The sequence below is a fragment of the Dipodomys merriami genome, unplaced genomic scaffold, assembly GCF_024711535.1.
Source record: "Dipodomys merriami isolate MVZ:Mamm:240054 unplaced genomic scaffold, mDipMer1.0.p SCAF_14, whole genome shotgun sequence".
Classification (NCBI taxonomy): Eukaryota; Metazoa; Chordata; class Mammalia; order Rodentia; family Heteromyidae; genus Dipodomys; species Dipodomys merriami.
This window is the reverse complement of record NW_027202715.1, coordinates 36,161,372-36,182,866: the sequence shown is the minus strand read 5'-3', so window position 1 is coordinate 36,182,866 and position 21,495 is coordinate 36,161,372. Positions and strand designations below refer to the sequence as shown.

General features: G+C 37.3%; 1 protein-coding gene across 6 annotated transcripts in view; it reads right to left on the bottom strand.

Annotated features, from left to right (window-relative positions):
- Exoc6 (exocyst complex component 6) overlaps window positions 1-21,495 on the bottom strand; it is a 127,557-nt gene that overhangs the window by 92,821 nt on the left and 13,241 nt on the right. For all 6 annotated transcript variants that reach the window (XM_070021213.1, XM_070021212.1, XM_070021209.1 and 3 more), the window contains exons 2-4: window positions 4,129-4,300; window positions 2,699-2,746; window positions 2,509-2,599 (exon numbers count right to left, since the gene is read on the bottom strand). In XM_070021213.1, the coding sequence (XP_069877314.1) occupies window positions 2,509-2,599; window positions 2,699-2,746; window positions 4,129-4,300 (311 nt within the window). The remainder of the gene's footprint in view (window positions 1-2,508; window positions 2,600-2,698; window positions 2,747-4,128; window positions 4,301-21,495) is intronic.

Here is a 21,495-nt window from a genome sequence, read left to right as displayed (position 1 = left end):
GAGATCTGAGGATGATGGCTTGAAGCCAGCCTGGGCAGGAAACTCAGTGAGACTCTATTTCTATCGAAAACAAAAAAGCCAGAAGTGGCGCTGTGGCTCAAGTGGCAGAGCACTTGCCTTGAACAAAAAGAAGCAAAAGAAAGGACAGTGCCCAGGTCCAGAGTTCAAGCCCTAGTACCCCCCCCCGGGGGGGGGGGGCACGAGAAGGGGAGAAGGTGGAGGGGAAGAGCCATAAGCCAGTTACATAGATTACCTTTTAACCTTAGCAGAATTTCAAAAGTGTAAAATTTGTAAGTAAACCCTTCCTGGTTCATCAAATTTTCATAGATCTGAAGGATAGACTAAAACATTTTTTCCAGAATTTCTAGTTATATGGCTACCACTCCAAGTTTGCAAAGGTATTTTTTACTTGTCTAAAAGTTGTAAGACCTTCATTGGTGGCTTAGTGAACCAGCTGTAACTCTATGGCATCACAGGACCCCCTGCATACCTCTATCACAGCCTCTGTATCATATTGTGATATTTCCCTCAAACAAAAGCTTTAGAGTGAACATAGAACCTGGGACAGATACTGCTGCTAACAGCATAATGTTCTTTGAACTCTTCTGTTTTAGCTCAATAATTCATGTAAACTTCCATTTACTTCATTAATTCCATATTATTTCTACATAAAAATTATGCTTTCCTCAAAACAGCAAGTAAAATTAATATCCTATTTGTTCTTTTAATTCTTTTTTTTGGGGGGGGGTCCGGTCATGGGGCCTGAACTCTGGGTCTGGGCGCTGTCCCTCAGCTCTTCAGCGCAAGGCTAGCGCTCTACCACTGAGCCACAGTGCCACTTCTGGCTTTTTTCTTTTTGTTTATGTGGTGCTGAGGAATCGAACCCAGGGCCTCAGGCATGCAAGGCAAGCGCTCTACCACTGAGCCACCTTCCCAGCCCCTGTTCTTTTAATTCTTAATATCCTATTATATTCCTCCAAATTCAAGAAGGAATTGATTCTATAATTAGTGACAAACTTGTCTTTATTCACCTTTATGATTCTAATAGCTATCATAATGTTTGACACACAAAAAACTTAATGAATAGCTAATGAGATGGAAGGATTAACGGAGGACAGTAGGTAGTTCTGGATGAGGCAATGAAGACAATATTTACATGAACTCAAGCTGCTGTCCACCCATCAAGGCAAAGACAGAAGCAGTAACACAAACTTAACATCTACTCCCTTTTATTTCTCTATTTCAAACAGCCAAGTAAGAGGCTATTAACCTGCATTCAGCTCTTTGTCATTCCCTCATACTCAACTTATAGGCTTAATATCCAGAATAGTAAAGTACAAAGCACTCAAGCTGTCTACTGGATATTACAATACATCTGATATTATCAGAGGTATTAGCCATTATCATAAAGAAGTAAGTTTCTCAACCTTAAAACATAATGAGCAAGTGCTTTATTTACTCAAAGATAATTTATCAGTAGCCCAGGTCTATCACAGATAAACTGAATAGACTTTCATTGATTCAAAAAAAGCTATTCCCTAACAATGCTTGAGAGAAATGTACTCATTACCTTACTCGTGTAACTGCAACCTCTCTGTACAGCATCTTTACAATAACATAAGATGAAATAATTTTTTAAAAGCTATTCTTATACATGAGACAAGAACAATACAATTGTCTTAGCCATGAAAAATTCTGATAGTTTTAATAATATGATTTGTATTTTACCTATGCTAAATTTTTGTCATGTAAGTATTATACAAAATATTCAGCTTTCCAGAACATGGAAGATTAGGTTCCTTTCTTCTAAAAGAAGTTCCACAGGCCAGAAATTAATTAGTTTACAATATTAAGGCGAAAATGACATATACCTGATTCCATCTGAACAGGATACATTCAACTTAAAGTATATTAAATCCAGGTAAAAAGAAAATACTAGTTTCTTCAGTATTTATGTGTTGTCCAGTAATATCTGAGCCCTAACAGAGAGACCAGAAACTAAGTCTTTTCAAAACATGGGAGGAAAAGGAAAAGACCTATCACTTTTGATGTTTTCTTACCTTATCAGCAAAATGACATTGTGAGCAAAGCAAAACCAACTTGTTAAGTGACAAACAGAAAACAATGGAAAACTAGAGGTAAAAAAAAAATTAGGCAAATTAGGCAAAGGAGAAAATGTAATCAAAAGACACTCTCCCTATAGGAAAGCATTCTGAGGGGGAAAAATGGAGGTGGGGGAAACAGGGTAGCAGGTGAAGAACAGATGGAAAATTAGGCAGAGAGGAAATGGAAACATAGAAGCTGATCTGGGAAACGGATGTGGCAGATAATCAAATAGGGGTTCCGTAAAATAAACAGATTCAGGGAAGAGAACAAGAGGAAAGGTAATTATGGGCTTTGCTGGAAAACAATCACTCTCTGTAACTCCCATAATAAAAAATATGGCATTATTACATTATAATTTTACCAAGCTAGACATCAATCATATGATAGATAAGTTTAACTCACCTGGCAGGCATAACTGCAATTTTTCTACAACAGTTGTAATATTCCTCTGCTGAATTCTACATCGAATAATATCTTCTGTTTGGACTATTACCTTAAGAAAGAAAGCCATGTTCATAATTTTAAATAAACAATTTAAATAGCATATATATATATAGATATATATTGAGTGCACAAATTATCATTTCCTTACCTCTTTTCCAGCATCTTGAAATCTTCGGTTGGTATCAGTAACTTGCACCTTAAAAATAATTTCACCTTAGTTAGACAAACATGCATAAAACTGCCCTGATGTAACTGCTCACCCTTGTAATCAGATCATACTTCATGAGAAACTTGGAACAAAGAAATGCAAATTCAAATTAACTCTACAGCTTGAACTTGAACTTTTGATTGAAAAGGGCTTTTGTTAACTTCAATTACTTATGACAGTTCTTTTTAACAGATTCTGTGGCAAACTTCTCAAATTTACTCAGGATTTTTGAACTTTACTTGCTTCTCTAAGTCTGTCAAACAATTCAAATCACTGACCCAATTGACCACTGGTCCCTTTTTGATAACTTCAATGAGGTCTATGTGCCATTTATTGTCTGTAGGAAATGGTGATTGCATTTTATGGTAATTAAACATTTATACTTTGCTGAATGCAAACACTGGGTGGTTGATGAACATCAAACACGAAAATCTCAATCCACAGCAACATTTTGATGCTGCAGGTGCAGACAAAGCTCAACCTCAAATTTTCCCACATACTAAGTGACTCATTAGGTCATCACAGTAAGGAAGCACATTCTGGTTTATTAAAAATCTCATTAATTTCTGAACAAAGATGCTCAGTGACCTCATTGATGCTGTATTTGGTCTCTTGTTATCTGAATATCCTTTATATAATGGTTTTCTAATCATAACATTAGAATTCTGTCTGCTAAGCACTTTAAATGTAAAGAAAGATAAATAGGACAATTCTTACAATTATGCATTTTATATGTGGAATGAACAAATCCACATCTCAAAAAATAAAGCTTTCTCTGCATGGCAGAAAAGGTAGACTCTCTACAAGAAAATTCTGCATTACCGTAAAACCCACAAATTTTCAATATAATTAAACAGTTTTGAGAACAAAATCATTTGTAGGAAGTTTTTTTTTAACATTTTAGAAGAGTTTTTTATCAATCAATATTGTATTGTCAATTAGAAATCATTAAAACTGCAAATACGGACTTTCATTGTATGTCTTCCATGCAGAGAAAGAAATTCTATTAATACATGTATTACTTGATGTAGAAAAAATTTACTCCTGTCATTAGCATGATAACTTTGTTAATACAGCATAAAGAGCATTCTCAAATACATATACTAATTTACTTCCTGAAAGCTCATTCAATAACAGCATATGGGGCTGGGAAGGTGGTTCAATGGTAGAGTGCTGCTTCCTCAGCAGCACATAAACAGCAGCACTGTGGCTCAAGTAGAAGAGTGCTAGCCTTGAGCAGAAGAGCTCAGGGACAGTGCCCAGGCCCAGAATTCAAGCCCCACAACTGACAAAAAAAAAAAAGACATATATGTACTATAATAGTTGTGTAGTTTAGTGAGAATAGAGACAGAATTTAATACATTTCCTACCTTCAGTTTTTCTGCATCAGTCCTTACTTTAAGGAGTTCTGTAATAGCATCTACAAAACCCTGATGATGAAAATTGCACATCTTTTCAATTTCCTTGTCATGGTTACGGATACAAGCATCTAACTTTTCCATAAACTTCTTGTGTGCATTTGGCTGGTCATCATACACGGATCTGTATGTATATAAAAAAACTAAAATTAACTTTTCCATTCATCAAAAGTTTTTTCTTTATTAAGCTCAATGTATCTAGCAACTCGATCTAACCTCTGAATAAATGGGCTGGGTAATATTACTAAGTGGAGCAATAATTTTAAAATAAATTTAAAAGAAATAACTATTTTTAAACATGTTAATATTTTAAAAGAAGGCAGGTGAAGACTTAGGTAACTATATCCCCTCTGTACATCACCTTTACAATTTAAAAAATGTACTCATTACCTGAGTTACGTAACTGTAACTCTACTGTACAACACCTTTTAATAACAATTTTAAAAAATAAGAAAAGAAGTCAGGTGAAGTGACTCATGCCTGTAATCCTAGCTGCTCAGGAGGCAGAGATCCAGACATAGGGAAGATTACAGTTTGAAGATAACTAAAACCAAAATTTCAAATGACTCTATCTTAATCAATAAAAACTAGGTGCAGTAGTACACATTTGTCATCTGAGATGAAGAGTAAATAGGAGAATCATGTCCTAGAACAGTCTTGGCTATGAATGATAGCTTTTATTTGAAAAATAACTGAAGCAAAATGGGCTGGGGTATGGCTCAAGTGTTAGAAGATCTACTTAGCAATAGTGAGCACAATGCCCTGAGTTCAAACCCAGGTACTGCCAAACAATTAATAAAACACCTTTTTGCTAAAAACAGGAATACTAACTACCAAATCATACTTCAATTGATACAGTGCTGTTTTTCTGAGCAACTCTTCAAATTTATTGGTTAAAGTCTATTGAATAGAATGTCCAAATGGTTAGAAAGTGTTATATATAGTATATTTTTAGTGATGTAACTTAAAGATTAACATAATGAAATACTCTTTTTACCAGGAGATCTGATTTTTGTAAAGAGTAAAAATACGTCTATATTATGATTACAAACAGAATTGTTAATGTTAACAGTACATATTAGCTACTTTGAAAAACATTTCTATATTTTTTAAAGGAAGGGCTTGTTGTTTCCCAGCTGTTTCCCAAAAGCAAAGGAAGTTTTTAAGTCTTTTCTGTTTCATGTCATTTGTTTATATTATACTTAATAATGGGTGAATTAAAACTAAAAACTAAAAGCATAAGTGGAATGGCATATCTGAAATGTTTTTACGTTTTACCTTACACTTGAACAACTATAAAAAAAAAAAAGTAGACAGAAGCCCTCTACATTTATTACTAGCTATCTACAAATAAAGATCTAAGGCTCAAGAAGTGAAAACTAAATCTTTAACATACTAAGACTTAAAAACAATCAATGTGTGAATAAATAATTACAGAATGAAGAAACTCATGATTTCTAATAGTATTTACTACGAATCAGAACAATTATTAACTATATACTAACTCTTTAATCCTCACAACATGCCCAAAAAGTATTGCTTTTATCCTTGACTTATGACAAATTATAATTATATTAATGCTATACATTCCGTACTTTGAGAGTGACAACTGCAATATGAAGTTTGGCTTTGGAGCTCATATTCCCAAATATAAAGCTACCATCGTGTTCTCCATGGCATACATTTACTTACTGTATCTTAGGACCAACTATTTCTACATAAAGAATACCTGTTCCCATCCCTATTCACTATGCAATAAAGGACAAACCTTGTCCCTGACTCCTGGAAGTTAAGTCTTTGGATTGTCCTGCCTAGGAAGTATCTTTAGTTAACAGCCCATTTATTGGTGAGGTTGGGGCTTTCGGCTTTTGAGGAGCTGAAAACTTAAAACCAGCAAGGTTGGTAGTTAGCCATGTCTACATGAACAGTTAGTCTTAGATATATGACCATACTACCTTAACAAAAACCCTCGACTTCAAGGCTTGAATGATCATCTCTAATTGAAGATTCTAAGTGCTGACAAACTTCACTGCTGAGAAAGGTACTCCCCACATAATGTCACTGGGAAAAGACATCTGAAAGCTCACATGGGAAACTCTCCTACCACTCGTGTTTTTTCCATTAATAATTTTTTTGTTCTTAATTTTGGCAGTACTGAGGTTTGTTAACTTTAATCTGTATTCTTCTGCTATAACTGTGAATAAAATAGCTTTCTCATATTCTAAGTCACTCTCCCAAGTTTTTTAACCTGAGGGAAGTTCTGGGGACTTTTCAAAGTATACCTCCATATCTGTTGTTCGTTGTTGAGGTTCAGTGCAAGTTGTATCTTTTTCATACAACTTTATCAATCAATTCTATGCCAAATACTCTTTTAATCTGAAGAATAGGCAATCTTAGAGCCCTTTATTCTCACGTCATCATCTATTGTTTTGTAATTTAAATGTTTTCATGAATATTAGATTTTTTTTTTTTTTGATCCGGTCGTGGGCCTGAACTCTGGGCCTGGGCGCTGTCCCTCAGTTCTTCAGCTCAGGGCTAGTGCTCTACCACTTGAGCCACAGCGCCACTTCTGGCTTTTTTTTTCCCGGCTTATGTGGTGCTGAGGAATCGAACCCAAGGCCTCATGCATGCAAGGCAAGTGCTCTACTACTGAGCCACCTTTCCAGCCCAATATTAGATATTTTATTTCCCCCCAATACCTTAAACTTCTTGAAGGCAACTTCCATGTCTTAGCTGAGTAAGTACTTAATAGAACACTGAAGACAGCAAAATAGAGCAGCAACCCAGCTCCAATTCTTTAGGAGCTAGAATGAGACTCCGATCTTTGATGTCTTCTCCTCTAGATACTACTCTCTTGCCCTCAATTTGCTTGTAAGTATCAAAATCCACAAACATACTAAAAGTATTGAAGTATCATGCAAGTGCCAGAATCCAAAATTCATCTTATGATGGAATGTTGACCACAGTAAGGACTTAGGATACTCCTAGTGTGGGCCAAACATATCCATAATATCTGCTATCTGGGATGCAAGAACAGGAGGATTATGGTTCAAAGCTAGCCTGGGCAAAGCATGAGACCCTTATCAGAACTGGTAGAGTATTTGCCTAGCAAGTGTTAAATCCTAACTCTCAGTTCTGAGAGAAAGAGAAGGAAGAAAAAGGAAACAGGGAAGAGAGGGAAAGAAGGACCAAGAGAGAAAGGGAGGACGAAAGGAAGAGAGGAAGAGAGGGAGGGAATAGGAGAGAAAGAGGAGGGAGCAGGGAGAGAGAGAGAAAAGAGGAAGGGATAAGGGAGAATGGGAAAAGAGGGAGACTGGGAGAGAGAGAGAGGAGGCAGGAAGAAGAGGGAGGGAAAGAGGGAAAGGATGGAGGGAAGGGGGAGAGGGAAAGGAGGAAAGGAAGGAGGAGGGAAGGAAGAGAGAAGAGATGGGGAGGAAGAAGAGGGAGGGAGAAAAGGAGGGTTGGGGCTAGGAAAGTAGCTGTGGTGGAGTGCTTGCCTTGCATGCATGAGGCCCTGAGTTCAATTCCTTAGCACCACACAAGCAGAAAAAAGCTGGACATGGCCCTGTGGCTCAAGTGGCAGAGCACTAACCTTGAGCTGAAGAGCTAAGTAGCACTCAGGCCCAGAGTTCAGGCCCAATGACCGAACCAAAAAGACAGAGACAGAGACAGAGACAGAGACAGAGAGACAGAGACAGAGAGAGAGAGAGAAGGAGGGTTGATCATAGATTGCCCTCATTTTAATAATTGTAGCACAAATCTAAAAATCAAGTAACACTCAAAATGGAACTAATCACTATATATAGTCAATTTAATGTACTAATAACAATGAAAAAATAAGTAGTACAATAGTCACTGGTGGCTCACACCTGTCATCCTAGCTAATCAGGAGGCTGAAACCTAGATCTTCGTTCAAAACCAGCCAGGGCAGAAAAATCTGTTATACATTTCAAGTTAACCTGAAAAAACTAGTCTGGAGACATGGCCTAAATACCAGCCATGAGCAAAGAAAGCCAAGTTTGACTGTGAAGCCTGGAGTTCAAGCCCTAATCCATCATAAAAAAAAATAATAACTAGATATTTAGTAATAAGGTGGACAATATGTAGATAACTGGCAGAAGGGAGGATGGGAGGGGATACACACACACACACACACACACACACACACACACACACACACACACATCAGATTATTGGAAAAGGGGAAGGCAAAAACAGTTTGACAGTTTACAAAGCTAAAATTATCAATCTTTGTTTCCTTTTAGGATCTATGTTTAATAACAGAGATGATTTGGAGAGAACATGTAAGGAGAAGGATATGCAGAAAGTAGAGAAAATGTGCTCTTCTAGTAAATAATTCTCCATAGTGACTTAACTGGCCATAGAGCAATCATGACTTGCTTCTGTATTAATGATGATAAAACCATAAAAGTAACTATTTCAAACAATTCACTAAAAATTTAGTATCTTCAATACTCTACATGCATTATCACATTAAACATTCACTACAAATTTATGAAAGATTCTGTTAGCACTCCACTTTTCAAATGGAGTTTGGGGAACTGATTTAAATCAAAAGTCACATCAAAAACAGAGTCAAGATTTAACTCCAGGTTTACCTGACTAGAACACCACTGATGTTGCTATTAAATTCTATAGACTTGTCAGTCTGCAATAGTGATAAACAGCATGGAATGCAGGGAGAGAGTACCAGTACTGCAACCAAACGCATCACCTTTGAAGATCAACAATTGAGAATGACTCAACAAGGAATTCCTGATGTGCACTGCTGCATCCATCAGGTGAAATCAGCCAATGGACAGAAAAAGGAGATGAGAACTGAGGCATTGCTAATTGTTAGGCAGCAATAAGTTAGAAATGCAACAAAATAAGGAAGAACTAAATTGTTAAAGAAAACATATTTATCTGCCATCAATGAAGAACTCTTGAAACTTTTCCTTTTTGCCTTTCAACGATTATCATTATTCTTTGAAATTCTGATTTGCAAGACAGGAAAAAAATTACTGTTCAGGGGCTATTCATTCTTTGAACTCTACGTTGATAAACAATAATATCCTATGTAATATATTAATGTGCTAAATATATTACCATTCTAATTTTTTAGTAAAATATACTTTTAATGAAAATAATTATTTCTTCCAAAATGTCCCTCGGGATTTTACAATATGTATTAGAAAATCTAATTATGTTCCTATAAATATAATAGAACTGGCAAACTGAACATTAGAAAATTGGTTAATTTTCTATTACAATCACTAAGGTGGTAACTTACTACTCCAAATACTCATAATGACATCAATGTAGGAGAGTTCAAAAAGTTTAGCACAATGAATCTTATTTCTTGCAAGATTTAATGATATATAACAAAATATAATTTTTTACAAAAATTTTAAAAAGAAAAAACTTTAAAACAAAGGTAGTTTATGCTTTACTGATTTATTTACATATTTACATATTTTAATTTCAGGAACTAGGAACATATGTATTAAATAGTAAAAATCACAGCTACAAAACCTTTAAGTAAAAACAAAACTCATTTACATTATATCAAATTTTACACACTTGAGCAAAGTGTTCAATATTATGTAATAATATTTGATCATCCAAAATGTCAGGCTCATGAAATTTAAAAAAGTAAATTTTCTTTCACAAATGCCTTTTCAATTGTGTATACAGGACTCCACCTAGTGGTAATAAAATATAAAAATAAGTAAGTTAAAATTAAAAGGTTAAAATGGTTAAAGAAATTAATACTTTTATCCTAAAATGTCTTAACTAAGTAGCTGAGTCTACTTTTTACAAATGTTAATATTATATAAACAAAAAATAATTTAATAATCATAGTGTACAGTATTGTTTTTGTAAGAAAAAATCTGATGAAAAATAAAGAACATTTAAGGTATTAAGAGAATAGGACTCTCACTATGGTATTATATTCATTTTTTTTCTTCAAAAAGTACATCATAGCTGGGTGGTGGCTCATGCCTTAATCCTAGCTACTCAGGAGGCTCAAATCTGAGGATCATGGTTCAAAGCCAGCCCAGGCAGGAAAGGCCATGAGACCCTTATCACCAATAAACTACTCAGAAAACCAGAAATGGAACTGTAGCGCAAGTTGTAGAGTGCTAGCCTTGAGCTGAAGAGCTGAGAGACAGCGCCCAGGCCCTACAATCTACCAAAAACAAAAACAAAAAACAAAGTACATCATAGAGTTGGGTACTGGGGGCTCACACCTGTAATCCTTGCTATTCAAGAGGCTGAAATGTGGAGATCTATGCACAGCCAGCACAAACAGTGAAGTCCAAAGAGACTCTTATCTCCAATTAACTACCAAAAAGCCACAGTTGGACCTGTGGCTCCAGTAGTTAGTACAGGCATGGGCAAAAAAGCTCAAGGACAGCACCAGGCCCTGAGTTAAAGGCCCAGTACTGGCACACACATGCATACACACATACATACATAGAGCACACCATAATGTCTTTAGGCTATTTTCAGTATATTTTTCTTTTATTGTATCTTCATTATGTTGTCACAACATCTGGGAAGAAATTAAATGCCTGAGTTCCCAGAGAAGTTTGGTTTTTGTTTATTGTTTTGTTTTGTTGGTCTCCTGGGGCTTGAATTCCAGGCCTGGGGGCTGTCCCTGAGTTCTTTTGCTTAAGGCTAGCACTCTACCACTTTGAGCCACAGGGCCACCTCTGGTTTTCTGGTGTCTCACAGACTTTCCTTCCCATCTGGCTTCAAACTGCAATCCTAAAATCTCAGACTCCTGAGCAGCTAGGATTACAGGCTTGAGCCACCATGCCCAGCAGAGAAGTTGTTTTTAATGAAAATAATGTGAACACTTTGAGGAAAGTTAACATAATCTCAAAGTGACTAATCCTCATTTCCTCCCATTTCTTATAATTTTTTGGAGTACTACAGTTTCTTTGCTAGACATCCAAGAATACTGTGTTCTCTAATAGGACCGATATTCTGGTTAAATAACCACAAAAGGACACAGTGTGTGATGCGAAAACATGTCTAGCATTTGGGTGCTAGCCATCGGTAAAATTCAGAGAAGAAGGTAATTACATGGCAAGAATATGGTGAAATCCATTCAGTGAGATGCTGCTTTGCCCAGATACAAAAGTTTGTGCCTCCTGTATATCTCTGGAAACAAGGAATTTAGGTATTTTCTTTATTCCTACCTAAGTGATTACTTGTTTCTGGTAAAGTTTTGCATTATTGTGAATTGGAAGTTAACTGCAGTCTTTCAATCAAGTAGTCACTTCAATCCCAATTTATCATCCACTTGAAACCCCGAAGCTACAGAGTCTTGCAATAACCATAACTTTTTCCCCCTACTGTCCTGGGCTTGAACTCAGGGCCTGGAAACTGTCTCTGAGCCTCTTTGTACTCAAGGCTAGCAGTTAACCACTTGAGCCACAAGGCCACTTTTGACTTCTTCTGAGTAGTTTATTAGAGATGAAAGTCTCATGGACTTTCCTGCACAGGATGGCTTTGAACCATGATCCTCAGATCTCAGTCTCCTGAGTAGTTAGGATTATAGGTGTGAGGCACTGACATCCAGCTAACTCTTTTCATATATATTTTCATATATATATTGAAGGCATTCAAATTTTCAGTAATAATTGTGTAATGAGAAATGCACTGAAATATTAAAGATAGCAAATGGATGATCATTTAGGGCCATTTTCTCATAAAATCACATTTTGGAATTCCATTCTTTTTCACAACAGTAAAAGACACCACAGGCACAAAAGATTTGTTCAAAATAGCCACTCAATCTTGGGAGAAAATATTTCTATAACTACTTAGAAATATAAACTAGGAAGAAAATGACCAATATAAAAGTGTTATATGCACTACTACTAACATTTCCAACATTTATCAAATACAGCAAGTATGAATAGAAACTGTCTGGTAACAGTTTCCCTGATGCTCTGTAACCCAAGAGCAAATAAAAAATTAACTCCAGGAAAGTTAAAAATCCAGGTAAAGAAAAAGAATGACTCTTTCCAACAATATTTGCTAAGTATTGCACAAGTTAATATGTACTTGAAACTGAAAATCAAGTGCAGCAAGCAGAGACACAGAGGCAAATTTAACAGAGGATAATTTTTCTTTAAAATCATTAAAAATTTATCCACACTGAGCCTAATTCTCTAATTCTCATAACAAAGTCCAAAATTTTTTGACACATCTTCATTTGAGAGGTGAAGTATGTAACTCCTTTGAATACAGGCAGGCTTGTGACTATTTTGACCACCAGTAGAATATGAAAGGAAGAGTACTATATGACTGTAGAGTTGAGAAAAAGTCATACAACCATCCACTTAGACTTCTTTAGACAATCATTCTGGGGAAAGCCATCTACCACATAAGAAAACTATACTAAAAAATGATACACTAGAAAGGTCATTTATAGGCATTCTCAATGAAGCTGCACCAACTGCCAGCAATGTGACTGAACCATCAAAGCTACCTAATCCAGATGAGTCTTGAGATAATTTCAACCACAACAAATAGCTGACAAGCATGCTATTATCTGGATTGTGCTACTAGGAGGCGGTAGAACCTTTAGAAAGTGGGCCTAGTGGAAGGTCTTGAAGGGGGGTAGAAAGACTCTAGCTCCTTCCTCCTCTCTCTTGCATCCTGGCCATAAGGTGAGCAGTTTTGCTACACTACTTGTGACATGATGTGTTGTCTTATCACAGATCTAAAAGCAAGGATGCACCACCATGGACTGGAGCCTCTGAAACTGTGAGCCAAAATAATATGCTTATAAATTTTGTATATTTTTCAGGTATCTATTAGAGTAACAAAAATAGGCCTACCACCACAGGCCATTTGTTCTCAGCTCTTGTGAAATCAAGGTTTCCAAGTGCAATATAATTCGAACATTTGTATAGAACACTTAAAATAGTATTAAAATCTTTTCAATAATCTCCTTTTTCACATTTTTTCCCCTTCAGGCCCTCATCCACTTTGATGCTATCCTAAACTTTTCCATGCCCACGATGCCTTTTTCCTACTATATGCCTCAATATGAATCTTAATTTCATCTCAAGACCATTCCTTCAGGACAATTTTATCAATAGCCATACTGGATAACTTTCCTATTACATGGGATTTTTACTAGCTTTTCTACATAAAATATATACATTACCTTTTATCTATTTGTGTATTACGTCAAGTTTATTTCCAATTATGTGGCATACATTTTATCTTCTAAGAAGAACTGAAAGTGTCCTTCATTTTTGTATTCAATTCACAATTCATTGTATTGTCAAAGAACTAGAAATCTTAATAAAAGGAATAATTTCACTAGAGGGCACTCTTGCACCAAAAAGGGGCCTTCAGAAATTAATTTCTCTGGGGCTGGGAAGGTGGCTCATTGATAAAGTGCTTGCCTTGCACGCACAAGTTTGATTCCTCAGCACCACATAAGCAGAAAAAGCTGGAAGTAGCACCGTGGCTCAAGTGGTAGAGCGTTAGCCTTGAGCTGAAGAGCTCAAGGACAGAGCTCAGGCCCAGGCCCAGAGTTCAGGAGCCATGACCAACAGAAGAAAAAAAGAAAGAAAGAAATTTCCCTTTACTGCATCAAAGTGGGGTGTGATAGTAGTAAAAGTGTGGCTCAAGTGATGGAGCATCGGCCATGAGTGGAAAAAACCCAAGTAAGAGTACAAGGCATTGAGTTAAAGTCCCCATACCAGCACACAAACACACAAAACATACATGGTGTGACTTTCATACTTAAACTAAATAACACTTAACTACAATGAAATAAAAACAAAATTCACTAACAATACTTAAATAGTTGGAGAAATAAGCATTTAGAATGTCATAGTTTAAGCAAAGAACACAGGAAGTATACATGAAGAGTAGTTGTTAACACATATTCTATTGTAACTTTTTTGGCTTTAATGCAGCATGTTTTTCATTTGCTTAAGTGTCATGAAATAAATTTCAAAGGTACATAACAAAAAAAAATGATCTGGCAATACAAACACAATGAGACATTTTGAAAAGAATCATGAACTTGTTGAAATCTCTCCTGTCCGCTCTTAATTCTTTGCCTTCTACATGTTATCTGCTGACAAAGCCTTCTGCATATCAAACTTGCTATTTAAAACTGCACCAATCAATATTTCACCCAAGCCAGGCACAGGTGGCTCACACCTGTAATCCTAGCTACTCAGGAGGCTGAGATATGAGGGTCGGGGTTCAAAATCGGCCTGTGCAGGAAAATCCATGAGTCTCATCTCCAATAAACTACTCAGAAAAGGCTAGAAATGGGACTATGGCTCAAGTGGTAGAGCACTAGCCCTGACAGCACCCAGGACTGACAAAAATAGACATAGAGATCAACTGATCAATAGATAGATTCACCTAACACCTATTTCATGTGATCAAAGCAAGAATAAAGATGCCCTTCACTTAGGTGAAGAGAATTAGAAGAAACCAGATTTTCAAAATCATATCTTTTACAGGTTTTCACATCTTGAATAAACTGTGAAGCTGTTGAAGGTAAAATACAGCCATCAACCTCTTCAGGCCACAAGATCATCTTCAAAATCTTCAACATAGCTATGACCTCCTACATTTCAATGCAGCAGGGAGAATGTCTGCAATATATCCTGTCTAAACACCTACTCAGACACTGATAATTTGTCAACTGTGGCCTGGAAACCACTAACATACCATCTTGATTTGTAGCAGGCTTATAATTCTTAAAACAATAATTCATCTTAATTTGTGCTATGACTTAGTGCGACAAGACCCTCCTCTGTGATTATGATAAAAATCATGGGTCTTCTCTCCAGAAAGGTACACAAATTCAACTGGAGTATATACCTTTTCTATAAGCAGTGTTACCCATCCACAACATTGGATAGAGCAGTAGAGCCTCTTCCAATCCTATATATTGTACCAGGTTCAAGCGCTACAACTGACAAATAGACAAACAATAAATAAATAAGTGGAAAGAATCCAGCAGAATCTTGATGATGATGATGATGATGATAAAGGTGATATGCCATCTAATTTTATATACTTAATTTTTTCAAGCCATCAGTAACACTGAACTGCTAAGTAGAGAATTCAGGATAAAGTTTGTATCCTAAAACTGGTTGGGTATCCAAATCAACTATGTATCCTCTAACTGAAGAAAAGCTGAAGCTTATACAACCCTGGGAAACACACACACATACGCACACTTTCTCTCAGAATCCTGAAAAAGATTTCTTGTTTGCAAAATATTTTCTGTTAATCTGCCCGTAAAAGTATTTCATTCATAAAATAGCAGATGCTTCCTCATATTCCTTTGAAAACACTCTATGAAACATTTTTTTTTCAGCCATGGGGCTTGAACTCTGGGCCTGGGTTCCTGAGCTCTTCAGCTCCAGCCACTTGAGCCACAGCACCACTTCCAGTTTTCTGGTGGTTAATTAGAGATTAGAGTTTCATGGACTTTTCTGACAGGGCTGGCTTTGAACCTGGATCCTCAGATCTTAGCCTTCTGAGTAGCTAGGATTAAAGGCAGGAGCCACCGGCGCCAGCCTATCAAACAATTTTTAAGTCACAGCACGACTTATATAAAGGACATCTGTTGTCAATATGAATTCTATTGCACTCTTACAACAGCTATTTCTTAAGTCTTTTTTTTAGGCTATGACCTGAGATATCAAGACCACTTCTCTGTGATGAAAAGTATGGATCTTTTCCCCAGAAAAGTACACAACTGCACTCTTCATCATTGACAACCCTGTCCTTGCCCGCAGATTCAAGGACTGACATTAGCCTTGGCAATACCACACCACGAGAGAGAGGAAGAGGAGAGTTACATAAAATAAATCTAGACTAGCGCTGAATAAAAAATACAGTGGTGGAGAAAAACCATGCTTAGCTGAGAAAGAAAAGAGACAGACTTTGTGTTTCTGATAACTGCCATCTGCAGGCTGACGTTGATTTTTGTTTTACTTGCCCTACTTTTTCACTAGAGACAATTTCTATTGCTTGTTCTCACCAATAGTATCCTGTACCCATGAATAGGAAGAACTGATTGAAGTCTGTTAGTTAGCATTACTTCCTATAAGTAGAGTTGACATTCTGCAGTAATGACATTTAATGCTCACTACAATTCCAGATAACAGTGTAGCACAGTTGCTAATGAACATCCTCTATGTTGAAACTTGAATTTGTAATCAGGCAACACAGATTTGCAATAGACTTCCTACTTCCTGTTTTTACATTTCTGACCAAAGAGATGTCTCTTCCTGTTGACTTTGTACTACTTAGAAAAACGAGAAAGATAAGAAACAAACACTCAATACATTTACATTTATTCATCCTCTAGGATGAAAAATGGATAAAATAAAATGTAATTCAGAAAGCTTCAATATTTAAGTAGATTAATAAATGTAGAAATGCTTCCTTAGAAGATTTTAGAAAAATTAAAAATATCACACTGTCTAAAGCACATAGAATATGTATTTTGCTACATAGCTTAGAAGATGAACTATACATCCTAAAGTCTTTGAGAGGACTACTATAACCTACAAGAGAAACTTGCTGAAAGGTTAGCTTTTCAGAAATGTAAGAAAAAGAACTGGCCAGGTACTGGTGGCTCATGCCTGTAATCCTAGCTACTCAGGAGGCTGAGATCTGTGGATCACGGTTCATAGCCAGCCTGGGCAGGAAAGGTCGTGAGACCTCTTATCTCCAATTAACCATCAGAAAACCGGAAGTAGTACTGTGGTTCAAGTGGTAGAGCGTTGGCCTTGAGCTGAAGAGCTCAGGGATAGCGCCCAGGCCCAGAGTCCAAGCCCCATGACCGACAAAGAAAAGAAAAGAAAAGAGAAAAGAAAAAGAACATTATTCATCATGGGAAACAAAAGCAAAATTAACTGAGCTTTGTATTTACAACATGTATTTTATTGTGCCAGAAACTACAAATGAAGTAGTCTAAAAAGGTATTTTTCAAAACAAAGATGTAATATTAATATTTATATAGTTAAAAACGTGAAGAAAACTTTCATAAAACAAATGCTACCGATTTAAGAAGATACTAAAGGTGATTAATAAAAAGACTTGAGGGGCTGGGAGGTGGCTCAGTGGTAGAGCGCTTGCCTTGCATGCATGAGGCCCTGGGTTCGATTCCTCAGCACCACATAAACAGAAAAAGCCGGAAGTGGTGCTGTGGCTCACGTGGTAGAGTACTCCTTGAGCTGAAGAGCTGAGGGACAGTGCCCAGCCCAGAGTTCAGGCCCCACAACCAAAAAAAAAAAAAAAAAAAAAAAAGACCAGTGCCTGGTGGCCCACACCTGTAATGCTACTCAGGAGATTGATTGAGATCTGAGTCTCAGGATTCAAAGACAGCCCAGACAGAAAATTCCCTGTGAATCTCTTATCTCCAATTAACCACTCAAAAACCAGAAGTGCAGCAAGGCTCAAAATGGTAGAGTGCTAGCCTTGAGCAAAACAGCTCAGGGACAGCAGCCAGGCTCTGAGTTAAAGCCCCACAACCGACAAAAGAAAAAGAAAAAAAAAAAAAAGAGGACTTTAGTAAACCTTTCTTTTTTCTTCCTATTTCTGTGGTAATGGGGTTTGAACTCAGAGCTTCACACCTGCTCAGCTTACTTGCTCAGCTTGTCAATGTACCATTTGAACCATGCCTCTAGCCCAATTTTTGCTGGTTATTTTGGTAATGGAAATGCTCAGATTTGCTTCAGGGCTGACACTGAACCAAGATCCTCTGGCTCTCACTCTCTTGAGTAACTAGGATTGTAAGAAAAGGACACCAGTGCTTGCTCCCCTGGGAAGGGGAAGGGAGGGAAGAAAAGGAAGGGGGGTCATCATGGTACATTATATTCATGTAGGGCAATGTCACAATGAAGCCCCTACCTTGTACACTAATATATATTAATTTTTTCAAAAAAATCATAAAAGGAGAAAAAAATCAATCAATGTAATATATCACATACAGTATCAAAGAAGAGTAAGGGGAACCACATGATCATCTCAAGTGAATGAATAACAATACAATCAGGGACAAAAGGCCATTTGATATCCTCAGGTACAGAAAAAGTATCTAATAAAATTCAATAATTGAAAAAAAATTCATAATTGAAAAAAAATCAAAAAGAATAGAAGGAAACTTCTTTAACTTGATTAACAATATACAGTATATGAAATTCTAACACCAGGGATTGAGAGATCCAGTTCTGTATTCCCATCAATATGTGACAGTCTTCTATGTATTTGACATTCCAATAGTGTAGCTGATTTATTTGCTTTTCTAAACAATATGTTAAAATACCTTTCCGTGTGTTTAGGTCCTCTGTATACTTTCTTTTGTGAAATGTCTATTCAACTCACGTATCCATTTTTTTAGTTACCTGTTTTATAACTTTGCCTTAAAGACTCCTATACATTCCAGATGCAATTTTTATCAATTTATATGATCTACAAATGTTTTCTCCCAGTTTGTTCCAACTCTGTGGGTTATTCTTTCTCTCTTCCACTCCTTCTATACTGAGGTTTGAACTCAGGCCCTGAGCACTGTCTGATGGCTTTTTGCTCAAGGCTGGCACTCTACCACTTGAGCCACAGCTCTACTTACAGCTTTTTCCTGGTTAGTTGGAGATAAAGAGTCTCATGGACTTTCCTACTCAGACTAACTTCAAACTGCAATCCTCAGCTATCTGCCTCATGAGTAGCTAAGATAACAGGCTTGAGTCACAGGCTCAGCATGAGAAGTAATTTTTAACAGCAATTTCCATTTTTTTACTTGCTACAGGGTTATTCACACACATTTCTTCTTAAATGAACTTTGATTTCCTGTATCCTACAATGAATTTGTACATTTCTGTTAAATAGTCAAAAGTGACAACAAGTTCTTCATAGTATTTATTATCTACTTATTTGGGGGGGGGGGGGGGGAGTCCGGTCCTGGGGCCTGCACTCAGGGCCTGGGCGCTGTCCCTCAGCTCTTCAGCTCAAGGCTAGTGCTCTACCACTTGAGCCACAGCACCACTTCCGGCTTTTTTTCTTTTTGCTTATGTGGTGCTGAGGAATCGAACCCAGGGCCTCATGCATGCAAGGCAAGCACTCTACCACTGAGCCCACTGAGCCACCTTCCCAGCCCCAACTTTAACATTTATACAATCTGTATTTAAGTCTCTCATTCTTGTTACTGATAATGGGAATCTTTTTTCACCCCAGTGGCTTAGCAATATTACTTTGATTTTTGTCTGTTTTTTAATCCTCAGTTCCTAAACCTCATTATCTCCCACTCATTTGGGTTTCATTTGTTCTTCCTATCCTAGTTTCTTAAGTGAGAAGCTGAAATCATTCTTTTCCAGTATAGGTCTTTAGTGCCTATCATATCTCTGTATCAGCACCCCATAAATAATATGTGGTAGAGAGGTGGTGTTGTCTGAACAGGGTCTTGTTACATAGTCTGAGTTGGACTCAAACTCACAATCTGCCTGCCCTTCAGCTTCCCAAGTGCACATACCACCATGATTGGCTTATGTTCTCATTTTCTTCTATTTAAAAAAAAAATCTAATTTCTAATTTCTTTATGGTGCTTCTTTACACTATTCTACTTCTTTAAATAGTGATTTCTTTTTAAGACAGGGTCTTATTACATAGCACAAGCTGGCCTTAAACTCAACAATCCTCCTGCCTGGACTTCCCAAATACTAGCATTACAGGTGTGTACCACCTTGCTCAACTTTAAACACCCTGAAGTTTTTCCAAAATAGAAGCTTAAAAAAATATACTGAGCCATATACTGCTGGTGACTCACACCTATAATCCTAACTACTCTGAGGATCATGGTTCAAAGTCAGCTTGATCAGGAAAATTCTTGAGACTCTATCTCCAATTAATCACCAAAAAGTCAAAAGTGAAGTTGTGGCTCAAGTGATAAGAGCACTAGCCTTGAGCACAAAAAGCTCAGGGACAGTAATTTGAACCTGAGTTCAAGCCCCAGCAGGACTAGCACCAAAATAAATTAATTAATTAAAATTTTAAAAAAATTGGGCTGGGAAGGTGGCTCAGTGGTAGAGTGCTTGCCTTGCATGCATGAGGCCCTGGATTCGATTCCTCAGCACCACATAAGCAAAAAGAAAAAAGCCAGAAGTGGTGCTGTGGCTCAAGTGGTAGAGCGCTAGCCTTGAGCTGAAGAGCTGAGGGACAGCGCCCAGGCCCAGAGTTCAGGCCCCATGACCGGACCCCCCCCAAAAAAAAATGGCATCTACGTGAAACCTTAAAAAAATGGAAGAGGGCTGGGAAGGTAGCTCAGTGGTAGAGTGCTTGCCTTGCATGCATGAGGCCCTGGGTTCCATTCCTCAGCACCACATAAGCAGAAAAAAAACGGAAGTGGCACTATGGCTTAAGTGGTAGAGCACTAGCCTGGAGCTGAGGAGCTGAGGGATAGTGACAAGGCCTAGAGTTCAGGCCCCATGACCGACCAAAAAAAAAGAAAAAGGAAGAAAAACAATTCAAACACTGTTCAAGAGAAAATAACTGCTAGCAATGCTTTCTATGTATATAAGATGATATTTGTGTATTATGTATACATATAGATGTGTGTATACTTTTAGTGTATCTGTGTGTATTTATGTATATATGACAAAATATTACATATGAGTCACTGGGGTTTACTAACAAAAAACTAAACAAAGAAAGGTGACCCAACAACCCAGCAAAAGAGAACAAAACTGTAACTCCATGATGTATACACTCTGTCAAGGTCCCAAAAGTCTGTCACTATATTTCAGAAGATCACAGTTCAAAGCTAGATGGAGAAGAAAAGTCCATGACACTCTTATCTCCAACTCATCACCAAAAAGCTAGAAATGGAGATGTGGCTCAAGTGATAGAGTACCAATCTTTAGCAAAATGCTGAGAAAAGTCCTGGCCTTGAGTTCAATCTAGCTCTGGGGGCCAGGTGAATTTATCCAACTTGAACTGACTTCACTTTGTACTTAAGTCATCTACAGGTGCAGAAACCTCAGAGCTTCGTTCGCAAGAGGTCTATGAAGAAGAAACGCTATGGATCAAGCACCACCCGTCTCAAGTCTCCTAAATGATCCCCACTGTGAGAGACGAACTGTGCTCTTTCTTGAAGAACTTATTCCTGAGGACTGTCCGGAGCTTCAGCTAATGACTCAGTACAATGTCGGGCTACTGTTCTACTAGGGCAGCAGGTATTGAGTCTGGCATGGAATAGTCATTGCCTGGCACTATTCTTAAACAGAGCAGATGGAAATCTGCTCTCAAGAC